At 56.5% G+C, this 26832-nt stretch overlaps 1 protein-coding gene across 6 annotated transcripts in view; it reads right to left on the reverse strand.

Moving 5' to 3' along the window:
- Nucleotides 1-2237: 2237 nt before the first annotated feature.
- The window catches only part of OXSR1 (oxidative stress responsive kinase 1), a 108125-nt gene continuing 83530 nt past the window's right edge, over nucleotides 2238-26832 (reverse strand). For 3 of the 6 annotated variants that reach the window (XM_070073033.1, XM_070073029.1, XM_070073028.1), the window contains 8 exons: nucleotides 21961-22083; nucleotides 14366-14401; nucleotides 12417-12563; nucleotides 10827-10891; nucleotides 6958-7010; nucleotides 5799-5867; nucleotides 4827-4891; nucleotides 2238-4549 (listed from right to left, as the gene is read on the reverse strand). In XM_070073033.1, the coding sequence (XP_069929134.1) occupies nucleotides 4475-4549; nucleotides 4827-4891; nucleotides 5799-5867; nucleotides 6958-7010; nucleotides 10827-10891; nucleotides 12417-12563; nucleotides 14366-14401; nucleotides 21961-22083 (633 nt within the window). In that variant the 3' untranslated portion in view covers nucleotides 2238-4474. Of the gene's footprint in view, nucleotides 4550-4826; nucleotides 4892-5798; nucleotides 5868-6957; nucleotides 7011-7528; nucleotides 10153-10826; nucleotides 10892-12416; nucleotides 12564-14365; nucleotides 14402-18561; nucleotides 21782-21960; nucleotides 22084-26832 lie in introns of those variants that run through there. The other 3 variants (XM_070073030.1, XM_070073031.1, XM_070073032.1) reach the window with 3 other exon arrangements.

A 26832-nucleotide genomic window follows, 5' to 3' on the forward strand; every position in this document is an offset into this window, starting at 1 on the left:
ACTGTCACGTAATTTTTTTATTTTTTGACAGGCAGAGTTAGACAGTGAGAGAGAGAGAGAGAGAAACAGCTTCCTTCCGTTGGTTCACCCCCCAAATGGCTGCTACAGCCAACGTGCTGTGCCGATCCGAAGCCAGGAGCCAGGTGCTTCTCCTGGTCTCCCATGGGGTGCAGGGCCCAAGCTCTTGGGCCATCCTCCACTGCACTCCCGGGCCACAGCAGAGAGCTGGCCTGGAAGAGGGGCAACCGGGACAGAATCCGGCGCCCCGACCGGGACTAGAACCCGGTGTGCCGGCGCCGCAGGCAGAGGATTAGCCAAGTGAGCCGCGGCACCAGCCTCACATAATTTCTGAAGCACACTACTAACACGGCCATATAAACTGAGGTCAACAACGTTTAGCATCAATTATTCGACAATGTGCCTGCTATAATTTAACATAGCAAATAGGCCAGTCAGCTCAACAGCTCTCATTTTAAAAAGAGAAGTATTCTTTTGAGGTGTTCCGAGGACCCATCTGGAAAATCCTGAAGTTAACTTGAGGTTAAGAAAGACAGTTTAGAAGTTGATTTTATGAAGTTCACCAGAAATACCATGGGTTTAAAATACCTGGTTACTACAGGACCACAGGTCATGGCGAACAACAGTCATTCATTTAACCAAGTGATCACTGAAGTCTTTGAAGGCAAACACAAAGAGGGAGGCAGCTTGAGAAACGCCCTAATCCTCAAGACCAGGAATGGGCTGGCGCTGCGGCACAGCGAGCGAAGCCGCTGCCGCAGTACTGGCATCCCGCACGGGCGCCGGTTTGCACCGCGGCTGCTCTACTGCTGGTCCAGCTCTCTGCTAGGCGACTGGGAAAGCAGACGATGGTCCCAGCGCTTGGGCCCCTGCACCCGTGTGGGAGGCTGGGAAGAAGCTCCTGGCTCCTGGCTTCGGCCTGGCCCAGCCCTGGTCGATACAGCCATTTGGGGAGTGAACCTGCAGTTGGAAGACCTCTCCCTCTCTTGTCGCTCTGCCTTTCAAGTAAGTTAAAAGAGAGAGGACTCGATTTTTTGATGTCTAATAAAGACAAGAGGCACAGGAAGTTGCCTGGTAAAGCAGAACCCTGTTTCCAAGGCCAAGCACCTTCAAAGGTGAAGAAAAGCTTGATAATTTCCTGTAAAGTGCACCGGCATTCCAAGAAAACTGAGATGACCGAAACCAACACCTCGTCTGCCTCAGCATACCTTCGACACGAACAGTCGTTAGAAAACGTTCTCAGTTCCCTTCTAATCTTACCTGATCACAAACAAAATTCCTTTCCCAACATTCACCTTCCGCAAACCTACATTTCCTCATCCACTTTTTGAATATTTATTTATTTATTTATTTGAAAAGGCAGAGATACAGAGTAAGCAAGATGGAGCTTCCATCTGCTGGTTCACACCCCAAACAGCTGCAATGGCCAGGGCTGGGCCCGTCTGAAGCCAGGAGCTGCTTCTGGTCTCCCACGCAGGTGCAGGGGCCCAGGGACTTGGGCCATCTTTTGCTGCTTTCCCAGGCCACAGCAGAGCTGGATCAGAAGTGGAGCAGCCGGGACTCAAACCAGCACACATAGGGACGCTGGTGTTGCAGGTGGCAGCTTAACCTGCTACTCCATGCGCTGGCCCCAGGCCTCCGCATCTGTGCAGGAAGGAACGCCAAGGCACCGAGCCCAAGACATGGCCCAATCTCAAACAACAGCAGGTGGAGGACTTGGTCTATTCCCGGCCGCCCTCCCCCCACAGAAACGGGCGCCTCCTCCCTGTCTCCATGGGTCCATCTTGTAACCTGCTGCCCTCGGGCAAGCCCAGTGAGCGGCAGGCTACATGGTGCTGGAACCCCCGACTCCACGGCCCCGAGCTCCCTCACCGCTTCGGCCACCATGAGTCTGGGACAGATGACGACCAGGGGTAGGTGACGGGGACAGAGGTCACCCCCTCAGTACCGGAGCCAAGCAGGGACGAGGTCAGCCCGGCTCTGAGTGAACCACAGGGGACTCCCGAGGGCCGGACACCGGCCCCGAGCAGAGGCAGAGGCACGCAGGGGCACGTAGGAGGACGCGCGGCGATGCGGCTGTGGACAGGCCCCTGCCTCCTGGGCCGGTCTCCCCAGCTGCCCAGACCCTCTGGAGAGCCACACTCAGCTTAGTCGGCACACACTTGGCCCGTGCCCACTCACAGGAGAAACCGTGGCTAAACACAGCACCCACACAGCTCTAAAGACAATTTACTCTTTATTGATTAAAAATGAAGAAAACATGCAGTAAAATACAAAGTCAAAGGGGGGGTGGTATTTTATGTCTTCCGTAACCGAGCGCCGCGTCGTGAGGGGAGCCCCCAGGTCACCACTACTCTCAGCTGGCCCTAGGGGTTGGCTCAAAACTTAAGCGAAAAGCTCAAACAAATCCGCTAGTCACTCACACAGACCGGGCATCTCACAGATGGCACTGGCACGCGCTCCCTGTGCCACAGTGAGCCCCCACGCCAGGGACCTGGCGCAGTGAGGCCACCTGAACCCCGGAGAGCAGCTGCCCGCCTGCCCCTCCGCCTCACTGCCTGCTGGGACTTGCTGCCTCTGCATCCCCACCAGGCAAGAGCGCGCTGGCCACGGCTGCTGTCCCGGCGTCCACACTGCCGTTCAAAGGTGGCCAGGGGTCAAAGCCGGCAGGGCAGTGAGCTGGGCGCACTCCCAGCCTGGTGCCAGGTCACCTCCAAGTGGGATGCCACCATCCTGGGGCTCCTAAGTCAATCGATCACAAGGGGTCTGTCTGAAACTAAACAGCACACTCCTGGGCGAGCCCCTAGTCTTGCACCACACTCACTCCCACCTCCCAGTCCTGGCTCCCCACCCCACCCCACCCCTCCCTAAAAGGACAAGGAAACAACGCTAAGCACCTCCAGTCACTAGTCCACCTCCTCTCCGCCCACCCGGCTCAGCCGACTCCCCACTCCTACCAACCCTGCTGGGACCTGGCTTGGGTTTCCGGTCCTCCCATCTACTCTCCCTCTAACCACATCCCAAACCCATCCCCTCTCCCCTCCCCCACCCCCGCACACCACTCAGCCCTTTCCAACGTGCCTCTGCCCCCGGGCAGGGGAGGAAAGCCCAGGACTGAAACCACAGACTCGGAAAGAACGAGACAGGGTGTGGCCGGCAGCTCCTCAGGCCAAGCCGGCGAGGGCGCGAGTGGCCCTGGGAAAGCGCTCTTGCCTCGCCGCAGGCCCGCGGCCGACGGCGCGCGTCTTCTTAAGGCCAGGTTGTGCCCCGCTCACAGAGAAACGTGGCAGGGTCACCAGCCTTCAGACAAGAGGCTGACCGCGTGAAAGCCGGAGAAGAAAGCCGAGCCCGGGTTATTTCACGTATTGCATTATGAGTGCCCCTTCCTAAGCCTAAGGAATGATCCCTATTATTTCTGTAGAAAATCAAACGAACACTGCCTACCGAGACACCCTAAAGGTACGGCACATGTGGCTTCACTGTCCCCGAGTGCGGGGCGCCCCCTCCCAGGAGTCAGTGCAGGAGGAGGGCAGCAGGCGGGCCGCGGGCCTCCGGCCTCGGGCGCAGCGCGGCTCTGTATTGCTGTGCAGCCCGAGCCCCGCACGCCCCCTCCCCGCGGCCTGCAGGCGGGTGAACCGCTTCCCGCTGCAGGACGCAGGGGCGGGAGCAGTTCTTCTTCAACTTCTCAAGACTTGAAAATAAATACTTCCCGAGGAAGGGTTTCTCCTGTCCGAAGCCACCCCTGGCAGAGTCCGCTCTTCTAAGCCAGCCCTTGACACTGCACTGGCAACGGCCGGCAGTGCCGCAGCCCGCACAGCTCGCGTTAAGGCTAGCAACCCTCTCGGAGGGCAGTGAGGAGGGCTGCCTGGCAGCGGCTGCGGCGAACGCTGAGACACACCGCGACAGACAGGGGCACCGCGCAGGCCCCTCCAGCGAGGCTGTGCTTTTTCCTAACCGAGGTTGCTGGAATTCACATCAGCTACAAAGAAAAAGTACTGCATGAAATTCTCTGGGCTCAGCTGAACAGTCACCTCTTAGTGGCTCCTGCAGTGGTAGAGAGCCAGCCCACGAGAGCCACACCTGGCAGGCGTGAGTGACCAGGCGGGCGCGGAAGCCCAAGGGAGCTGCCCCTTCCACCCGGGCCAGCACTGGAGTAAGGCAAGAGTGAGCTCACAGGTCACCCCCTGGGCCACTTAGATGGAGGAAGACGGGGACATGTGCAGGACACTGACGAACGGAACTCTGAGAGGGACGCTGGCCACTGGGGGGGATCCGACGTTTCTTTCCCTGCGGGACGAAGGGGACGACACAGCAGGAAGAACAGAGAGGACTCTAACGCGCCGAGCCGGAGGGTTGCTGCTGGGTCTTTGGCAGAAGTGGGTTTAGGCCAACAGAAGCAACAGGGATATGCACGCACGTGCGCACTCTCCTTGGGCCGCTCCTGCGGGGCTGCGGCTTAGCTGATGCTGAGCTGGGCGAATCCGATGAGTTTGCTGTCGTCGGGAATATCTGAGCCTTCCACACCAGATGCCTGGAAACCAAACACAGTGAGAAGCGGTGGCTGCCTACACGCCGTGACAGCGGCCACCAGAAGACAGGACCGGGGGAAGAGGCGGTGGGCCACTAACGGGAGGCTGACCCGGGGTCTCTTCCCAAAGACGGGGGCTGGGTACACTGCGGGTCCAAGTGTGGGGAGACCACACGCAGCCCCCGCGTGTGAACACTCCCCTCCCAGGGAACGCGGGAGCCGGCCGCAGAGGCCGCCGCTGGGGAAGGGAGCCGGTGGGAAGAGCAGGACAGGTCAATACCAGTTTGAAAGTGACCGATCGATTCGACTGAGGTTCTTCCACAATTTTCTGCAAATTAGCTGCCACTGTAATCATACAAACAGAAAGAGTGATGGGTGAGAGTTACGTAAGTCCACTTTCACTATATTTCAGAAGTTTAAGCAGGTTCGGAAGCTTCTATGTGCAATCAACGTGGAAGCAGAAAGATCAAGGAAAAGAATCCTCACAAGTCCTACAAGTGAATCCCAGTCGTTGTTAAGTTAACTTTGTTCCCACCTGACCTCAGCCAAGCGGCCGAGAGGTGAGGCACTAGCTCTCTCTGGAGCACTGTGAGAGCCCGGGGAAGTCACCCGTGTGAGAGGCGTGCCCTGCCTGCCAGCGGCCAGAGGCCCCAGACCAGGGGGCAGCAAATTATGGGCTTGGCTGCCTCTGTCCTGCCGGCACGAAAGTGACAGAGGTTGGACACGGCCCACACGCCCGGCCCGGCAAAGGGAAACCTGCTGACAGCGAAAGACTACCAGGGACGCCAGGGCAGCCGTGGCCAGGCCCACGCGGTCCTGTGACTTCTGTCATCCTTCCTACCAGTCTTCAAGACCTGTGTGCGTGCTTTCACCTCTACCACCAGAGGTCAAAAGGCCAACTCCGGGCCGCCCCAGCTCCCTGCGGGTGCACCCATGCAGGAGACCGGATGGCGTTCCAGGCTCCTGGCTTCTTCCTGCTCCGGGCCTGGTCGTTGTGGCCATTTGGGAAGTGAACTGTGCGTGGAGGCTGGCTCTCGCTCTCTCTCTCTCGCTCTCTCTGTGTATGTGTGTGTGTGCGTGGGTAAGGGTGGGTGGGTGAGCTTTGGGGGCTGGGGGTGGGTAAGGACTGTCTACAATGCCTGCAGTTTCAGCAAGGCCAAGAACCCTAAGACTTACTCGGGGACTAAACGCCTGGTTTTCTAGGTACTAGTACTTAGAGCCAGGGCACAGGGCCAGAGCACAGCGCAGTTACCTATCACTAAGTCCCTTCCGTCCACCAGGCCAGCAGAAATCAGCTCCTGAGAGACACCCTCCGCCGTATCTGCAAGGACAAAGAAGGGGCTGTGTTTCAGGTACCTCCGGGCCACTGCCACCTCTCAGACCAGCGTGGCTGCCAGCTCTGCGGGGCCCACGCTCGCTACTAAACCCACAGGCTCCGGAGGCAGGCACGGTCTTCCTCTCACACCACTGAGGACCGTCTCAAGTGAGGAATTCTCCCAGCTGTGGCTAGGGCGCAGCTCTCCTGACAGCCACAAAGGTCACTTCTGGCCGGCGGAGGCAGAGGGGCTGAGCTCAGGTCAGAGTCCCCCCCAGCGACGTCGCGCACGAGACCCTGCTTGCGAGGGCAGCCATGGATGTGAGATCTCTGGGCTCCGAGACATGAAAATGAATCTTGTCAGGGCCACACCCAGGAAGGTTAATTCCAGTCAAAACCGGAAAGAATGAATCTCTCCTTTGGGGGGCACGTTCTGAATCCCTCGTTTTCATTTTCGTAGCTTTTGTTCTCACATCATTATGGCCGGCGGTGCAGGCTCGGCGGCGGGCGTCGCTGGAAAACTGACACCGGGACACACAGCCCAGTCAACCTCGTCCGCTGGAGCCTCCGCTCCCGGTGCCTCCTGAGGGTCTGCCTGCGCCTGGCTCTCAAGGAGCAGAACAGGAGCCCCCCTCCATCTCTCCATCGGCACCTGTTCCCGCGCGTGGCTGCCGCCGCTGACCCCGAGACGGGGAGGGGGAGGAGGCCTGCGTCCCTTGGGCCACCCGTGGAGGACAGCCATGCAGAGCCAGACTGGAGGGCTGGGCTGAAGTCCAGCGATGCCTCCCCTGGCCTGTGACCTCACAGCAGGCACGCAGCCTTCCCCTGCGCCTGTTTACTAAGCAGCTGTGCAATGGAGATGGGGATTTACTGGGCAAGGCTTAGCATGATGCCCATTAATTAAGCAGTAAATGGGAGCTGTAGTAGTCAGTAAGTTCATTTTACAATACAGTAAGCTGTATTTTAATTTTATTCAAACACTCCTCAAATCCTTTAAAACCAGAACAATGTTTGCCATCCTTTAGAAACAAAATGTATCTAAGTGGACAAAAACTCCCCATTTCACTGAATGCTTTCAGGATTTTTGGTACCTCACCTCTCCCAGGAGTAAATTCAAATCGGATATCATTTAGTTCCTTTTTGGAATTCCTAGAAAGAAAACAGAATGCGTAAGCCGGAGTTCCTGCCCCCACCTCGGATCAGGCAGCGCAGAGCGACCACCACGTGTCCCGTCAGCCAACAGAACAACCTCACGCCGCTGAGACTGGCGTGCCCACTGCTCCCCCAAAGACGGCGCTGTGCTTGGAATGCGTCCCCCGAAGCGCCTGTGTGGAAACCACCCCGACACAAGGCGTGGAGAGGCGCCTCGCCCACGTGGGTCCCGCTCTCACGACAAGGACCCACAGTGTAGCCGGCAAAGCTGCTACCCACAGCGCTGGCATCCCTGATGGGCACCGGTGCCGGTCCCGGCTGCTCCACTTCCGATCCAGCTCCCTGCTGTGGCCTGGGAAAGCAGTGGAAGATGGCCAGGTCCTCGGGCCCCTGCACCCGTGTGGGAGACCTGGAAGAAGCTCCTGGCTCCTGGCTTTGGCCTGGCCCAGCCCCTGGCCACTGCAGCCGTTTAAGGAGTGAACAGTAGCAGCAAGATCTCCCCCCCCCCGCCCCCCAATTCGGCTGTTGTGGTGCCAGCGATTCACCACCACAGCAGCAGGCTTACCAGTCTGAGCAGTCTCTCAGGGTGGCTCCCGCCTTCCAGTAATGACACGGCATGAAGACCCTCACCACGCGTGGCCCCCAGCCCCGACCCGCCAGCCTCTGGAACCCCAAGGAGTAAACCCGTGTCCTTCGTAATCTCCCAGTATTAAACTAAGAGAAAAATCCACGTGAATGCAGGGAGGTCTGACCAAAATGTTACAGGAAGCCTCTCACCTCGTACCACGCCCACCCCTGGTGGGCCGGCCCTCATGCCATAGGACTCAAAGAACACACGAGATTGGGACCCAGGGAAACCTGGGGTGGTCTGTATTTCTTTGAAAGACTGACAATGAGGGCAAATGTCCACAGCGACCAGCGGTGGCCCAGGCGGAACAGGGGCCAGGAACTCCATCTGTGTTTCCCACACGGTCGGCAGGACCCCAAGGACCTGAGCCATCACTGGCTGCCTTCCATTAGCAGGATGCCGAAGTCGGAGTGCAGCCAGGACTCAAACCCAGGCTCTCCAATCCGGGACGCGGGCACATCCCGAAGTGCTACGCCGATCGCCTGCTCCCAGAGGTCCTTTCCAGACAGGACCTAACGGACAGGCAGCGTCTGGGCGGGCAGAGAGGAAGCGGAAAGGGCCTGGGCCTGCACTGGCAGCAGAGTGGCTGTGACTCCAGAATGCAGACAACGTGACTGACGAGGTACAGCTGCAGGGAGCACCACACCAGGCCTGGGGTTAACCAGGCTCCCTGGAGGCCCCGGCTGAAACCTGAGAATCCGAGTGTTATGTCTGGAGAGAGACGCGCCTGCCCACCTCGGACTCTAATCCGTTACCTGCACACTGCAGACAGCTCAGGGCTCCATGACAGACAACACCCCAGGACGCCACCGAAATGCAAACAGCCTGCCACAAAGGACTGCCCAGATCTCCCGCCTGAAATGTGCCTGTAGTCATGTGAGCAGATGCTAGAAGCCCACGCTAGCCTGATGAGGCATTCGCTCTGCCCTTCCTGGTCTCCTTCCACAGGTCCTAAGAGTGCTACACACAGTCGTTTTTTAAGATTTATTTGAAAGCGCTGGCCCCACTGTCGAAGTCTTTATCATTGAGAATAAGAATCTAGCTTCCTACTTCCATAAATAATCTAGAACACGGCTATTACATAACCACGCCCTCAAAGACCACTGACTACCTCACGTACTCCTGTCAAACGCAACTTTTGTGCTGTTTATTAACTCCTAAAAGACTTCGACACAAATTTCTTTAAAGAGGTAGCTGGTGGGGCCGGCGCTTGGAGTACGTAGCAGGTAAAGCCACCGCCTGCAGTGCCAGCATCCCATGTGGGAGCCAGTTTGAGTCCCGGCTGTTCCACTTCCGATCCAGCTCCCTGCTGTGGCCTGGGAAAGCAGTAGAAGATGACCCAAGTCCTTGGGCCCCGTACCTGCATGGGAGACCCAGAAGAAGCTCCAGGCTTCGAATTGGTGCAGCTCCGGCCATTGTGGCCAACTGGGAAGAGAACCAGCGGATGGAAGACCTCTCTCTCTCTCTCTCCCTTCCTCTATTAACTCTGACTTTCAAATAAATAAATAATCTTTGAAAAAAGGGGGTGGGGTGGGGTGGAGAGAGACAACTGGTATTCTTCACACACAATTAAAATAGGACGAGATTACCAGGGCGTCCTGTTGATGCAAAGCTATGTGAGATGCGACCGTGTCACGAGCAGGTTTCTGCAAAGGGAAGGCAATCACTCGGCTTTCTCACTGTCCTCGTGTGATCTCACTGCCCAACCCCGGAGCTCTGGCTGCTTCTCTCGGGCGATGCCCCACGGAGCAGACACGAGTTCGCGTGTGCAAGGGGCTGAGTCAGCAGTCACTCAATGCAACTCTTTCGTAGAAATATTAGTAATGGTTAAAGGCGGCCCAGGTGGTCCCGAATCACGCTTTATTATTTCAAAAAATGCATTTGTTTGAGAGGTAGAGATACACAAAGAGGGTTCCCATCGGCTGGCTCGCTCACTCCCCAGATAGCCACAACAGCTGGAGCTGGGCAGGGAGCGGCTGGAACCAGACCTGGAACTCAGCCCAGGGCTGCTGATGTGCAGGAGCCCCGTGACGCAGCTGTCACTGCTGGCTCCCAGACCGCGTCCCAGGACGCCGGGGGCAGGGGTCAGCGCTGGGAATCCAATCCAGGCCCTTCGGCGGGGGTCGACACCTCTCCAGGTCCCACCTTCACTGCCTGTTTCTCGGGTGCGTTTGTGAGTACATAGACCTCATCAGAGCAACACAACAGCCAAAGCCATTCTGACGGGAACCCCGGAACCCTGCCGGCAAAACCGGCAGAGGGAAGGGCTGCCGTGAACAAAGTCTTTTTTTCTTTTCTTATTAGATTTATTTATTTATTTGAAAGTCAGAGTTACACAGAGAGAGGAGAGGCAGAGAGAGAGAGAAAGGTCCTCCGATGGCTCACTCCCCAGTTGGCTACAACGGAGCTGCGCCGACCAGGAGTCAGGAGCTTCTTCCGGGTCTCCCACACGGGTGCAGGGGCCCAAGGACTTGGCCATCGTCCACTGCCCTCCCAGGCCACAGCAGGGAGCTGGATGGGAAGCAGAGCAGCCGGGACTAGAACCGGTGCCCATATGGGGTGCCGGCGCTTCAGGCCAGGGCCTTAACCTGCTGTGCCACGGCGCCGGCCCCGGGCACAAATTCTACGGAGGATACTTCCTCTCAGCAGCCTCTGTGTGCCCACCTGGAACGGCGGAATACACGCGACATATTTAGGGGTTTTTAAAGAACAAGGCTTTGAGGTGACTGATCACAATCAACACAATCAAAAAGCCTCCCTCTTGCGCTAGGGGATCGCACAGTCCATGCTGCTGACGTGAAGGCACTGCAAATGGTGGAAATGGAGCTGACGTTTATTTTGGTGCAGAAGTTGTTTGAAACCCAGACACAGTTTTTCACAACGGCATCGCTGCAGTCCCAGGGACGGTCCAATCTCTAGATGCGCCAGCCGCTGCTGCTCCCCTCGTCCACTCAAGCACAGACCCTGCTCCCCAGCCCAGCCGGCTGCCCTGAGAGCAGGCACACACATCACTGTTCGGGGAGAAGCGACTAGATGGCCGCGCGCAGCAGAAGTCACAGCGTCTGCCAGCATCCAGGCCCACGCTGCTGGCGAACCACCCACCTTTACGCAAACAGCGGCTCTGGGCCGCAGACTGGTGCAGCTACGCACAATATTCCAGGGAGGAAAAAGAGACGACTCCTTACCTCAATCTCAGCACGAGACTGATTGGGACCTTGATTTCCTGTGAACTTGCTCCCGAAGGCACAGCCTGCAAAGCAGTCAAAGTCAGAAGGTCATGCCCGGCTCAGCAAGTGCCGACGGCGTGACGGGCCTCTGCAGGCAAAGCGTCCGCGCGGGGGCAACCTCCTTCCTCTCAAGTCCCCAGTCCCTGCCAGGCTCCCTGCTGGGAGGTCTCCTACAATCCAAGGCCTGCCAGTGTTCTCTCCGCCATCTTGGGGCGGTGGGGCCTGCTGGGAAGAGCTCTTCTAGAAGGAACTGTCTGGGGGTCAGTGGTGCAAGGCCACTTGTGCGGCTGTAGGGCAACATCTCCCGGCCAAAGGGAGCGAGGGCGCTTCCTAGCCTCGAAGGAGCAGCAGAGCTGTGCTCTGTGCACACAGCCAACAGCGGCAGGGACTCCTGGTGGCGAACCTGATACGGCCAGTCCAGGCACAGGAGCGTGGTCTGTGCCACGTTCTGAGGCAGCCTTCCCACAAAGGCTGCCGGGCAGAATCCCTGCGATGCTGCCCCCCCGCAAAGACTTCAACTACTGAAAAGGAAGTAACGAAGCGGATCTGTCACTGTGGGAATACACACCACATCCAGCAGCGTGGCATACAGCCGCACACACCAGGTACGGCCCACGCCAGCTGCCTCCCAGGGGCCCACCCGGCCCGGAGCTGGTCTCGCCGACGGCAGCACGCACACTCAGCTCTCCTATCTTTTCCCTCGTGGTGGGCAGATGGGGAAGGAGTGGGGACAGAGGCCAGCGAGGCCAGCACCACGAGCAACCGCAAGTGCCCAGAGCAGAGGTCTGGACGAGGCAGCGCGCAAGCCGGCCCACGGGTGCGGGAGGAGGAAGGCAGGGCTTCCACTCCTCTTCCGTCAGGAAGACGCTCCAAGGGAGCTGCTCCTGAGTCAGTGCCCTCCCCGACCCTGCAGCACCCGAGGGCTCCAGAACGCGACCTCCCAGGACACCCGGATGTGACGAGGCTGTGCGCCTGGCTGCACCTGGGCTCGCAGAGTCCCTCAGGGAAGCCAGGAAGGGGACAGAGCAGTGCAGGCCACGGGAATGGGCCGAGCAGGAGGAACACGGCGCAGCGCCGGCGCTCCTCGCGACCTCCACCAGCTGCATTCTAAGTAGAGGTAACAATGACCTCGTGTAGACCTGACAAGACACTGGGCCAACACTTCCACGTTTGCAACTTTTTCCGTATTAGCTCACTGAGTTGCTGAAAAATCTCTAAGAGCCTAGTAAAACTCCCTCATCTGTACACGCTGAAAACTGCAAAGACGCTCAAAACCAAGACACCAACCTGCACTTTATAACTAACACATACATTATACACCAAGATTTGTACGTTTGCAGTATGTAATAAAATCGACCTGCATAATGTGGGGAAGACTGATGTTGCGTACAAACACAAGTTAGACATCACAGTTACAAACCAGCAGGGAGATCAACGCAGCAGCCAAAATGCCAAGGGGAGTGAAAGGGCCCGCTGCCGCTGCCACACGCGCAGTGACGTCAGCCCTGGCCGCGTGCACCCGGGCCAGCGCAGTCCGCCTCCGCTCACCTGAGCCGCCTGCGCTCCTTGTGCGGGGGCCGGGAGGGGGGCTTGCGGGGGCTGCGCAGGCATCTGTGCGGCTGGCTGAGGTAGGCGCGCGGAGGCCTGTTCCGGAACTTGCAGCAGAGTGCCCACGGGCTCAGCTGTTGGGAAGAGCTGAGAGGGAAACACACCGGTGTGGCTTGTGGATCAGAGAGTTCCAGTCCCCTGGTTCACCCCCCAGTGCCAGCAACAGTCAGGCCGGAGCCAGGAACTCCGCCCAGGTCTCCCACGTGGGTGGCAGAGGATCAGGAACTTGACCCACGGCTTTCCGGCATCGACATCAGCAGGAAGCCACAGTGAGCAGCAGAGCTGCAGCGCGAACCCACCACACACAACAGTGTGAACGGATCTGAGGCTACTGAGCCGAGCACCTGAAGATGACTGAGACAGCCAACCGCGTGGTTTGTGACGTGTAACGTGATCAAATTCGAACCCAAGTGGCGAGCATGAGAAGAAGCACGCGTATGCAAGAATTCTCACGCAGATACTAATTTAGACAAAGGAGCAAAGAGACTAGCGAGAAAAACTGGAGAATTATACAATCTCTTTTCATTCAATTTCTGAGGAATTAGGAAGCAGTCAGGGCAGGCTAAGTTAAATGTAGCAAATAATCCGAACATGTCAGCAGACTGAACAGTATTTCTCACACACCGTCCATGTGTGTCCCTGGCCAACAAGGGTTGACAAGCTCAGGAGCACGCGGGTCAGGGATGGAGGCCCTGGGGCAGAGTGGCTCCTCCTCCGCTAACTTCCCGCGGACCAAGTGGACCAAGTGGAAGACTTGGTCATGTGCAGTCAATCACAAGGGGCAGGGAATGCAACTCCAGCACAAGGCAAGAAGAGTCAGAGATTACAGACAGCACGTCTAATGAGAACTGTCAGACGCGGCCTGTCAATACGCTAAGGTGCCGTATTTACTCGTACACAACACTCTTCTATGCACAACTGTGAGTATTGTGCATACAAATTGTGTACTATGTATACAAATAAGTTACAAAGTGTTACTTTTTTATTTTTAAGGATTTATTTTTATTTATTTGAAGGGCAGAGTCACAGGAGATGGGGCAAGGTTAGGAGGACAGAGAGAGAGAGGGATCTTTCATCGTCTGGTTCACTCCCCAGTCCACTGGGTGGAGTATCTATTTGAAAGACAGAGTTACTCCACTGGGTGGAGCTGGGCCAGGCTGAAGCCAGGAGCTAGGAGCTTCTTCCAGCTCTCCCATGTGGGTGCAGGGCCCCCAACCACTGGGCCACCTTCTGCCGCTTTCCTGGGTGCATTGGCAGGGAGCCGGATTGCAAGCGGAGCAGCCGGGACTAACTGGCACCCCTGTGAGATGCTGGTGTCACAAGCAATGCCTAAGCACGCCTGCACCCGCCCCCAGAGTGTCACTTTGCGTCAGGGCTCCCTCCGGCCAGCATTAGTTTAGGAGCAGGAGATAGGCGTCATTGCACCAAACACTGGCTCAGGCCTGCCAGAGGGCAGACTCTAGGAACGGACCCACGGAACGATGCTTCCCCTCCGGCAGTGGGAACAAGGGAGGTAACTCTAGTGGGAGTGCACCTGACAGGAACTCCTATCACACGGACGCAGCAGTGACCGAGGACAGACGCTGCCCGACAAGAGAAGAGGCCGAAAAGAGAAAAATGGCATTTCTGCACGAATGGATGCAAGCGGTCCACCTGCACTTTCAGCAGCCCGGCAGGAAGGAAGATGGCGCCGGGCTCAGCAGCTACAGTCCCATCCCGCGCCGGGCTCGGCAGCTACAGTCCCATCCCGCGCCGGGCTCGGCAGCTACAGTCCCATCCTGCGCCGGGCTCGGCATCCAGCCCTCACCTGCGGCTACAGTCCCATCCCGCGCCAGCGCCCCGCTCCAAACAAAACCCACAGACACGCGGACGCTTTCCCAACGACTTACCTCAGCATTCATTAATGGTTCCTTCACTCGGGGAGACTAAAAGAAACACACAAAAAGGATGTTTGTTAACTCACAACTTAGCTTACTTAGCAGCAGCCCCCAACCCAAGGACCCCATCTCCCTCTGATTCGTACACTGCTCCAGGGCAAGTGTCCGGGGGTGGGGCAGGAGCCCGCGCAGGCAGCCTGTAATGAACGCACCCGCGTACGCACAATGTAAATCCCACCACGTGAGCTTCACAGGCAAACGTGACAGCAGGGACGTCACGTTCTTCACAGTGAAATTCTTTCTATTCATGAACATATGTGCATAACATCCCAGACGAAACCTAACCTTTCTTTTTTAAAAGATTTGTTTTATTTATTTGAAAGACAGAGTTACAGAGAGAGGTAGAGACAAGAGACAGAGGTCTTCCATGAACTGGTTCACTCCCCAGATGGCTGCAAGCTGCACCAATCTGAAGCCAGGAGCCTCCTCCGGGTCTCCCACCTGGGCGCAGGGACCCAAGGAACTTGGGCCATCCTCCACTGCTTTCCCAGGCCACAGCAGAGAGCTGGATTGGAAGAGGAGCAGCTGGGACTAGAACCAGTGCCCATATGGGATGCCGGCGCTTCAGGCCAAGGCTTTATTAACCTGCTGCGCCACAGCACCAGCCCCGAAACCTAACCTTTCAAGCTAATTACCCAACATGTTCCCAAAGCAGAGTAGTTCTTTTTAAAAAAGTTCTTATTTATTTATTTGGGAAGCAGAGAGGCGAAGAGAGAAAGAGAGAGAGAGAGACTAATTGAGAAACTGAATTGATTCCACTGGCTGATTTACTCCAAACGCCAAGACAGGGCTAGCCGAAGCTGCGGGCTGGGGACTCCGTGCAGCTCTCCCACGCTCATGGCAGGAACCAGACCACCGCGCCTTCGCCGCTGCCTCCCAGGGTCTCTTCCCATCAGCAGGCAGGGGCAGCCTGGCGTCAAAGCCAGCAGTCTGACGTGGGTCACAGGCACCCTAGCAGCAGCTTACCTAAGCCAGCCACCCACCACATGAGTCACCCTGATTATGGGCTCTAGAGGAGAACATGAGGGACAGAGCTGAACCACACTGACCTGAAATTTGCATTTCAAGAGTTTACCACCTTACTCTTGGTGCTAGATCTCTGGGGATCTGGTACATAAATGTGAGCTATCCAAAACAAAGAATGGCTGGAAGAAATAAACGGATATGCGAATACAAACTCAAGTCTCGGTACCTCGTGCAAGCCGACATCTATGTGGAAATGGTCACTCCACGTCTGTTACATGGAATCTGCACTATGTTTATTTGGTAAATTTTAATAGTAGGAACTCTGGGTAGGCACACTGCAGTTTCACCAAAAAACTCTGAGCAGCCATCTTATAGTTAATTCTCTCGACACTGTGGGCCACTGTAGGCTTTCTTAGTTCTCCAGTAAGGAGAACCCAGGTTCAGGTCACAGGAGAGGTATCACAGTAAGTGGCCAATCCAAAACCATTTTTAAAACACTTTGTATCTGGAAATGGTTTCAAATTCACAGAAAAGTGCTACAACAAAACCCCAAAGACACCAGCGCACCCTTCACCCAGACTCACCCATCATTGCGCCCTTCACCCAGACTCACCCATCATTGCGCCCTTCACCCAGACTCACCCATCATTGCGCCCTTCACCCAGACTCACTGTCATTAACTTTGTTCCTCGTCGGTTTCATCAATCATTTGGGTGCTCATTTCTCTTTCTTGCTAAATGTACGTACTTAGTCACTTGGGAACAGGCTGGGCCTGTGAGGACTGCTTACCACTCAGAGTGTGTGCTTCCTAGAACAGCGGCAGTTCCTCACAGGACCCCACCCAGCTCCAACAGGAGCCCACTGCAGTCCCGACAGGAGCCCACCCAGCTCCAACAGGACCCCACCCAGCTCCAACAGGAGCCCACCCAGCTGCAACAGGACCCCACCCAGCTCCAACAGGAGCCCACCCAGCTGCAACAGGAGCCCACCCAGCTGCAACAGGAGCCCACCCAGCTGCAACAGGAGCCCACTGCAGTCTCGACAGGACCCCACCCAGCTCCAACAGGAGCCCACTGCAGTCCCAACAGGAGCCCACCCAGCTGCAACAGGACCCCACCCAGCTCCAACAGGAGCCCACCCAGCTGCAACAGGAGCCCACCCAGCTCCAACAGGAGCCCACCCAGCTCCAACAGGAGCCCGCTGCAGTCCCAACAGGAGCCCTCTGCAGTCCCGACAGGACCCCACCCAGCTCCAACAGGAGCCCACCCAGCTGCAACAGGACCCCGCTGCAGTCCCAACAGGACCCCACCCAGCTCCAACAGGAGCCCACTGCAGTTAGCACCTGCAGCAGACTAACACCACGCTCACACCCTCACATCCAGTGCCGCCGACCCTGGCGTCCTGGACTTCTCCCTCCAGCACGGGGTGCAGGCCAGGGCCCAGGGGTGCATCTCTGAGGAATTCTCCCTCCGCCCATTTGCAGTTGCTCTCGCGTGTGCACAGATGCCAGGGAGGAGGCTTCAGAGTACCGTGTCCTTCTCAGGACACCGAAGAGCCATCTGCCCCTCACTGATGAGGTTAATCCTAATCATTTGGTCAAGCAGTTTCCTGAAGGCTCCAGTAGTTAGTAACCATTTTCCCTTGAAATGGACGGCAGTCTGTGGGGGCATCCTGCTCATCCTGACTGCCCTGTGCTTAGTGCCCCGGAGGGTTCACTCCTGACCCGATCTCTAGATGACGGTGCAAAGTGACCACATCTCCCTCTTCAACGCGCTTCCACATTGACCATCAGCACTGGGCGGTCTGATGAAGAACCATCCCTCTCTGCAATTCATCTATCTCTCTCTATATACACACACACCAATATATATATAATTGGTAGAGATGCAGAGATTCCTATTTAAAAAATGTATTTATCAGAGAAACTAACTCCCTTCTGCTGGTTCACTCTCCAAATACCCCTGAACAGCTTGGGGCTGAGCCAAAGTCGGAGCCAAGACCTCCATCCCAAGTCTCCCGGGTTTCCCAGGTCTCCCAGGTCTCCCACGTCTCCCAGGTCTCCCACGTCTCCCAGGTCTCCCACGTCTCCCGGGTCTCCCACGTCTTCTGGGTCTCCCACATCTCCCACGTCTCCCAGGTCTCCCACGTCTCCCGGGTCTCCCACATCTCCCAGGTCTCCCACGTCTCCCGGGTCTCCCACGTCTCCCAGGTCTCCCACGTCTCCCGGGTCTCCCACGTCTCCCGGGTCTCCCACGTCTCCCGGGTCTCCCACGTCTCCTGGGTCTCCCACGTCTCCCGGGTCTCCCACGTCTCCCGGGTCTCCCACGTCTCCTGGGTCTCCCTCATCTTCTGGGTCTCCCACGTCTCCCACGTCTCCCACGTCCCCCAGGTCTCCCACGTCTCCCGGGTCTCCCACGTCTCCCGGGTCTCCCAGGTCTCCCACGTCTTCTGGGTCTCCCACGTCTCCCGGGTCTCCCACATCTCCCAGGTCTCCCACGTCTCCCGGGTCTCCCACGTCTTCTGGGTCTCCCACGTCTCCCAGGTCTCCCACATCTCCCAGGTCTCCCACGTCTCCCGGGTCTCCCACGTCTTCTGGGTCTCCCACGTCTCCCGGGTCTCCCAGGTCTCCTGGGTCTCCCACATCTTCTGGGTCTCCCACGTCTCCCACGTCCCCCAGGTCTCCCACGTCTCCCACGTCTCCCGGGTCTCCCACGTCTCCCGGGTCTCCCACGTCTCCCGGGTCTCCTACGTCTCCCGGGTCTCCCACGTCTCCCAGGTCTCCCGGGTCTCCCACGTCTCCCGGGTCTCCCACGTCTCCCGGGTCTCCCAGGTCTCCTGGGTCTCCCACATCTTCTGGGTCTCCCACGTCTCCCACGTCCCCCAGGTCTCCCACGTCTCCCACGTCTCCCGGGTCTCCCACGTCTCCCGGGTCTCCCAGGTCTCCCACGTCTCCCAGGTCTCCCACGTCTCCCACGTCCCCCAGGTCTCCCACGTCTCCCGGGTCTCCCACGTCTCCCGGGTCTCCCACGTCTCCCACGTCTCCTGGGTGTCCCACGTCTCCCACATCTCCCACCTCGGTGGCGGGGATGCCTGCTGTTTCCCAGGCAGGGTCTGCACCTGCAGGAAGCGGGGACTGGGGGCCAGGGCCACACACCCAACCCGGCACCCCACCACGGAACACCGAGGGTGTTCACCGGCATCTTCACCACCACAGATGTCGGCCCTGGCTCTCGTAAGTGACTTACAACTCACTTTTTGGTGGTAAAACTGTCCCAGATTGGCCAGTGGGAACTCCACAGCGGGAAGTCCTTCATGCTGGCTCTGATGTCACCGTGAGGCTTTTGGTGGCAAAAGCTAGCAAGAGATGGCATCCTTTCATCTTACAGTCTCCCCTGTCCAGGCCCAGAACCAGCCATTTCTCAAAGGAACTCTGGTCCCTTTTAGTGGGAGGTGGTGCTGGAGACTGTAACACGGGCACAAGATGCGGCCCCGGTGTTGAGGAAACACGTGGGAGGGTACACGCACACGCACTTCAGGAAGGCTGGATTCACAGCGACACCTGAGCCAGGCTCGCCTCCCGGGATTCCTCCTCACGTGGGCCCATCCCACACTTGCGTCTCTTGCTCTGCTCTGAGAATCCTGGCTCCCACAACATGGAGACATTAGTCACTGGCTCGGCACACACCTGTGGGGGTGCAGAACTGCTGCGGACACACAGCTACCGAAACAGCCCTGGCCAAAGGAGACCCAGAGCTCCCTGGGCCCCCTGTTCCCCGGGCACTCTTCCCAAGCCCCCTGAGGGCAGCAGCCAGACACTGCACTCACAGGCCACCTGCGCTGGTCCTCTCTTTGCACATCCCTTCAGGGTACTTACTCGGGAGCTGGTGCGTGCTACAGCAGGTTAAGCGGCTGCCGCCTCAATACCCCACATCCGAGTGCTGGCTCGAGTCCCAGCCGTGCCCCTTCAGACCCAGCTCCCTGCTAATGTGCCTAGGAGAGCAGCAGCAGACGGCCGGGGACCCTGCCAGCAGGCGGGAGGCCTGGGGAGCTCCCAGCTGCAGGCTTCGGCATGCCTAGCCCCAGCTGTTGTAGCCATCTGGGGAGCGAACCAGCAGAGGGGTGATCGCTGTCTGTCTCTCCCTCTGTCACCTGTCACTCTGCCTTTCAAATAAATACACAAAAATCTTTTTTAGAGTTATTTTTATTTATTTGAAAGACAGAGTTACAGAGAGGTAGAGCCAGAGAGAGAGGTCTTCCATCTGCTGGTTCACTCCCAGACAACCGCAACGGCCAGAGCTGCGCCCATCCGAGGCCAGGAGCCAGGAGCCTCCGGGTCTCCCACATGGGCACAGGGCCCAAGCACTCGGGCCATCCTCCACTGCTTCCCAGGCCACAGCAGGGAGCTGGACGGAAGTGGAGCAGCCAGGACTTGAACCAGCGCCCACATGGGATGTCGGCTCTGCAGGCTGGGGCTTTACCCGCCGCGCCACAGCGCCAGCCCCAAAATCTTCCCAAAAAAGCCACTTATTCTGTGGACAAAGTGAGTAATTCTCTACACCGTTTATATGGTGTTAAGAAAAAGCAATGACGGCTGCTCGGAACTATCGAATCACAGAGCAGACACGGGAAGCTACAACCTCCAGCCTCCGCTCCAGCAGCTGCTCCCCCTCGCTGGAGGCAGCACCGCAACGTCCGTGCAGCTCTGGCTCCCCCTGGTGGCTGCACGCAACACTACAGGAGAGCGATGTGACTCAGAGCCCCACGGAGAGCGAGACAGGATGACAGTCCTCAAACTCACCATGTTATATAAATAAATAATTACACTGTTATTTTCTGAAGAGCTTTTCCAGGCTGAAGCTTAATACATTTTTGCCAATTTTTCACTGGCAAAGCCTTTACAAATGTGGCTCTGAAAAATGATTAGACGCGAAGACCTTACGGATAAACACGACACATAAACACTCCGTGTGGATCCAAACAGCCAAAGTACGAGCACATACAAACAGCAGGCAGAGATAAACACTGCGCCCACTGTCCTACGAAGACAGGCCAGAGCCAACACTCCTCTCCTACACACACTCTATTCTTGAGAAGCAGTCCGACGGTCAACTTGAATCATTAACGTCAGGCAAAAGTGAGACAACAAACAAAAGGAAGCCGGCTGTATACACTACTCCTAGCGCACACACACACACACACACACACACCCCAGATACCCAGACACAGCAGTGGACAAGAACACCGCCCTTCAGGCGGAAGGGTCACTGACTTCAGGGACAAAGCTTTTACCGCTAAGCCTTCAGGGTCGCCTGTCTTTCCCTCTTCAGTGTCTAGCTGGTATGTTTTTCATTTCACATACTACGTTCCACCTCTGGACTTGTATGATTTTATACACCCTAATTTCATATCCAGATGTGCCAGTTCAATACTCCATGCAGAATCAAATGGACCCCATATAATAACAAGTTGTTCAAGGAAATTCTGTCCGTGAAGTGACAACAGCATTGCTTGTTGGGTTTTTGTTTTTCCCCGGAGAGGCAGACAGCTCCAACCTGCTGGTTCACTGCCAAATGCACACAACCTCCACAGCGGGGCCAGGAGGAAGCAGGGCCAGGAACTCAGCCCAGGTGTCCTGCATGGGCACAGGGACCCAACCACTGAGCCTCACTGCTGCCTCCCAGCCTCTGCATTAGCTAAAGCTGGAGCCAGGGGCCGGCGCTGTGGGGCAGTGGGTTAAAGCCCCAGTCTGCGGCACCAGCATCCCATGTGGGCGCCGGTTCAAGTCTCGGCTGCTCCACTTCTGAACCAGCTCTCTGCTGTGGCCTGGGAGGGCAGGGGAGGATGGCCCAAGTATTTGGGCCCCTGTACACATGTGGGAGACCTGGAGGAAGCTCCTGGCTCCTGCCTCCTGCCTTCAGATTGGCAGTGCTCCGGCCGTTGCAGCCAACTGGGGAGTGATCCAGCAGATGGAAGACCTCTCTCTCCTCCCTCCTTCCCTCCCTCCCTCTCTCTCTCTGCCTTTCTTTCTCTCACTGTGTAACTCTTTCAAGTAAATAAATACATCTTTAAAAAAAAAAAAAAAAAAAGCCAGGTACTCTGATATGGGACATGGGTCTTAACAGGCATCCTAATACCCCGAATGCCCACCCCGACTTGTATTCTTTTTGAAATTTTACTTTCATTACCTGAGGTAGAATGAAAGTGAGGCAGTACAAAATAGAGTGAGAGAGAGGGAAAGAAATACCTCCAATCTGCTCGTTCACTCCCCAAACGCCTTCAACAGCTAGGGCTGGGCCAGGACAAAACCCTGAGCCCAGACCTCCATCCGGGTCTCCCAGCGTTGGCAGGGCCCCGAGCACGCAAGCCATAGCCTGCTGCCCTCCAGGGTGCACTGGCAGGAAGCTGCATCAGAAGCAGAGTAACTGGGACTGTAACAGGCACTCTGATACAGGATGTGGGTGCTCCAAGGGGCAGCTCATCGCTGGCCACAAGGCCCGCCCCCGCCCCGTCCTCCGCGTATTTAGTGAGCTAAGCTGGACGAAGGCTGCAGGACGGCGCTCGGCAGGACGGACGGGACTCACCCTGAGCTGGGAGATCGCTGCCTTCCCTTCCTCGCTTTCTTCATCGAACTCGTCGTCGCTCCACTCCCAGCCTCCGTCCTCCGTCTTGTGAAGGCGGCCACTGGAACCCGGCACTCTCCGGACCTGCTCGTCAGGAGGAGACGTGGTTAGCACCAAGCGGAACGCTCGCTCACGGCACTCCCCCTCGGCCATGCAGCCCTGGAGGAGGCAATCACCTCCCACGAGTCCGCATCTCACAAGCCTCCCTCGCTTTCTTCACAAGCTCCATCCTCTGCTGTCGGTAACGGTGGACTCCACACTTCCTACAACGGACTCCACACTTCCTACGTGCTCTCCCACAGTCCACGCCCAAGCACTCCATTCTCAGTGGCGACGCACTGAACCCGATTTGCATTTCTCTGATCGCTAACGGTCTGAGCATCGTGTGTGTGTGTGTGTGTGTGTGTGTGTGTTTATTGGCCATCTGTCTGCTTTTCAGAGATCTATATTTGGACCCTTTGCCCATTTTTTGGTCTCTTCATTTATTTACAGTTTTTTTTTTTAAGATTTATTTATTTTACTTGAAAGTCAGAGTTACATAGAGAGAGAAGAAGAGGCAGAGAGAGAGGTCTTCCATCCGCTGGTTCACTCCCCAGATGGCCACAACAGCTGGAGCTGTGCCGATCTGAAGCCAGGAGCCAGGAGCTTCTTCCAGGTCTCCCACGTGGGTGCAGGGGCCCAAGGACTTGGGCCATCATCCTCTGCTTTCCCAGGCCACAGCAGAGAGCTGGATCAGAAGTGGAGCAGCCACGTCTCAAACTGGCACCCATACGGGATGCTGGCACTGTGGGCAGTGGCTTTACCCACTATGCCATAGCGCCAGGCCCTTAATTCCAGTTTTTATAGGTATATTCTAGATACAAGTCCCTTATCAGATACATGATTTGCAAACATTGTCTTTTCACCTTCTTGATGGTGTCATTTCAACCATAAAATTTTTTTTATTTTGTTGAAGTCATTCTATTTTCCTTTTACTGACAGTATTTTTGGAGTCCCAGCTAAAAGGCTTTGGCTATCTCTAATGTCCCAAAGATTTACTCCTCTACACAGGTCACCCTTATCACAAAGGGTAGTGACAAGGCCACCACGGATCCCTAAAACCACAGATACAGGACTAAATTCCACAGGAGGAGGAGGGGCTACAAAGCGTTCGATTCGCTGCACCAAAAATAATTTTTTTAAAGATTTATTTACTTATTTGAAAGTCAGAGTTACACACACAGAAAGAGAGAGAGAATGAGAGAGAGAGAGAGAGAGAGAGAGATCTTCCATCCGCTGGTTCACTCCCCAAATGGCCACAACGGCAGAGCTGTGCTGACCCAAGCCAGGAGCCAGGAGCTTCCTCCAGGTCTCCCACATGGGTGCAGGGGCCCAAGGACTTGGGCCATCATCCTCTGCTTTCCCAGGCCACATCAGAGAGCTGGATCAGAAGTGGAACAGCCGGGTCTCGAACTGGCTGGGATGTCGGCACGTAGGCGGCAGCTTTCTCCCTGCGTTTTTTGAAGCACCCTCCTGTGTTGCTGTTCACCGTTAGTACTCGCTTAGCAAGCGCCTTCCTCTGGCTTCCCAAGTCACTGATCACTAATCTACCGCCTTTCAGACTGGAACGTTAGTTCCAGCGTTCGCGCCGCCTCACCGTTCCTGACCTGTGGGGTTTATGACTCTCGCGGACACTCTCCGAGTAAGTGCAGAAGGCTGGGAGTAGGCAGGAGTACGCGGCGCTGCCTTCTGAGGCTCACTCTGCGCAGCCGGCCACACGGCAGACACCAGCTCAGCGCGCCCCCAGTCGGCACTGCTGCAGCTGCAGGCCAACAGCTCCACACGCGCACACACCACGCACAGAGCACACACCACACACAGAGCACACAGAGCACACATCACACACAGAGCACACACCACACACACAGAGCACACATCACACACAGAGCACACATCACACAGAGCACACATCACACACAGAGCACACATCACACAGAGCACACATCACACACAGCACACACACAGCACACATCACACACAGCACACACCACACACAGAGCACACACCACACACACAGAGCACACATCACACACAGAGCACACATCACACAGAGCACACATCACACACAGAGCACACATCACACAGAGCACACATCACACACAGAGCACACATCACACACAGAGCACACATCACACAGAGCACACATCACACACAGAGCACGCATCACACACAGAGCACACATCACACAGAGCACACATCACACAGAGCACACACCACACACAGAGCACACATCACACAGAGCACACATCACACACAGAGCACACACCACACACAGAGCACACACCACACACAGAGCACACATCACACACAGAGCACACACCACACACAGAGCACACATCACACAGAGCACACACCACGCACAGAGCACACACCACACACAGAGCACACACCACACACAGAGCACACATCACACACAGAGCACACATCACACACAGAGCACACATCACACACAGAGCACACATCACACAGAGCACACACCACACACAGAGCACACATCACACACAGAGCACACACCACACACAGAGCACACATCACACAGAGCACACTACGCACACAGAGCACACATCACACACACAGAGCACACACCACACACAGAGCACACACCACACACAGCACACATCACACACAGAGCACGCACCATACACAGAGCACACATCACACACAGAGCACACCACACACAGAGCACGCACCACACACAGCACACACCACACACACAGCACACACCACGTACAGAGCACACAGAGCACACACCACACACAGCACACATCACACACAGAGCACGCAACACGCACAGAGCACGCATCACGCACAGAGCACACATCACACACAGCACACATCACACACAGAGCACACATCACACAGAGCACACACCACGCACAGAGCACACACCACACACAGAGCACACACCACACACAGAGCACACATCACACACAGAGCACACATCACACACAGAGCACACATCACACAGAGCACACTACGCACACAGAGCACACATCACACACAGAGCACACACCACACACAGAGCACACATCACACAGAGCACACACCACGCACAGAGCACACACCACACACAGAGCACACACCACACACAGAGCACACATCACACACAGAGCACACATCACACACAGAGCACACATCACACACAGAGCACACATCACACAGAGCACACTACGCACACAGAGCACACATCACACACAGAGCACACACCACACACAGAGCACACATCACACAGAGCACACTACGCACACAGAGCACACATCACACACACAGAGCACACACCACACACAGAGCACACACCACACACAGCACACATCACACACAGAGCACGCACCATACACAGAGCACACATCACACACAGAGCACACCACACACAGAGCACGCACCACACACAGCACACACCACACACACAGCACACACCACGTACAGAGCACACAGAGCACACACCACACACAGCACACATCACACACAGAGCACGCAACACGCACAGAGCACGCATCACGCACAGAGCACACATCACACACAGCACACATCACACACAGAGCACACTACGCACACAGAGCACACATCACACACACAGAGCACACATCACACAGAGCACACATCACACACAGAGCACACATCACACACAGAGCACACACCACACACACAGAGCACACATCACACACAGAGCACACATCACACAGAGCACACATCACACACAGAGCACACATCACACAGAGCACACATCACACACAGAGCACACACCACACACACAGAGCACACATCACACACAGAGCACACATCACACAGAGCACACATCACACACAGAGCACACATCACACAGAGCACACATCACACACAGCACACACACAGCACACATCACACACAGCACACACCACGTACAGAGCACACAGAGCACACACCACACACAGCACACATCACACACAGAGCACACCACACACAGAGCACGCACCACACACAGCACACACCACACACACAGCACACACCACGTACAGAGCACACAGAGCACACACCACACACAGCACACATCACACACAGAGCACGCAACACGCACAGAGCACGCATCACGCACAGAGCACACATCACACACAGCACACATCACACACAGAGCACACTACACACACAGAGCACACATCACACACACAGAGCACACATCACACAGAGCACACATCACACACAGAGCACACTACGCACACAGAGCACACATCACACACAGAGCACACACCACACACACAGAGCACACATCACACACAGAGCACACATCACACAGAGCACACATCACACACAGAGCACACATCACACAGAGCACACATCACACACAGAGCACACACCACACACACAGAGCACACATCACACACACAGCACACACCACGTACAGAGCACACAGAGCACACACCACACACAGCACACATCACACACAGAGCACGCAACACGCACAGAGCACGCATCACGCACAGAGCACACATCACACACAGCACACATCACACACAGAGCACACTACGCACACAGAGCACACATCACACACAGAGCACACCACACACAGAGCACGCACCACACACAGCACACACCACACAGAGCACGCACCACACACAGCACACACCACACACACAGCACATCACACACAGAGCACACATCACACAGAGCACACATCACACACAGAGCACACACCACACACACAGAGCACACATCACACACAGAGCACACATCACACACAGAGCACACACCACACACACAGAGCACACATCACACACAGAGCACACATCACACACAGCACACATCACACACAGAGCACAC

The sequence above is a fragment of the Oryctolagus cuniculus genome, chromosome 4, assembly GCF_964237555.1.
Source record: "Oryctolagus cuniculus chromosome 4, mOryCun1.1, whole genome shotgun sequence".
Lineage (NCBI taxonomy): Eukaryota > Metazoa > Chordata > Mammalia > Lagomorpha > Leporidae > Oryctolagus > Oryctolagus cuniculus.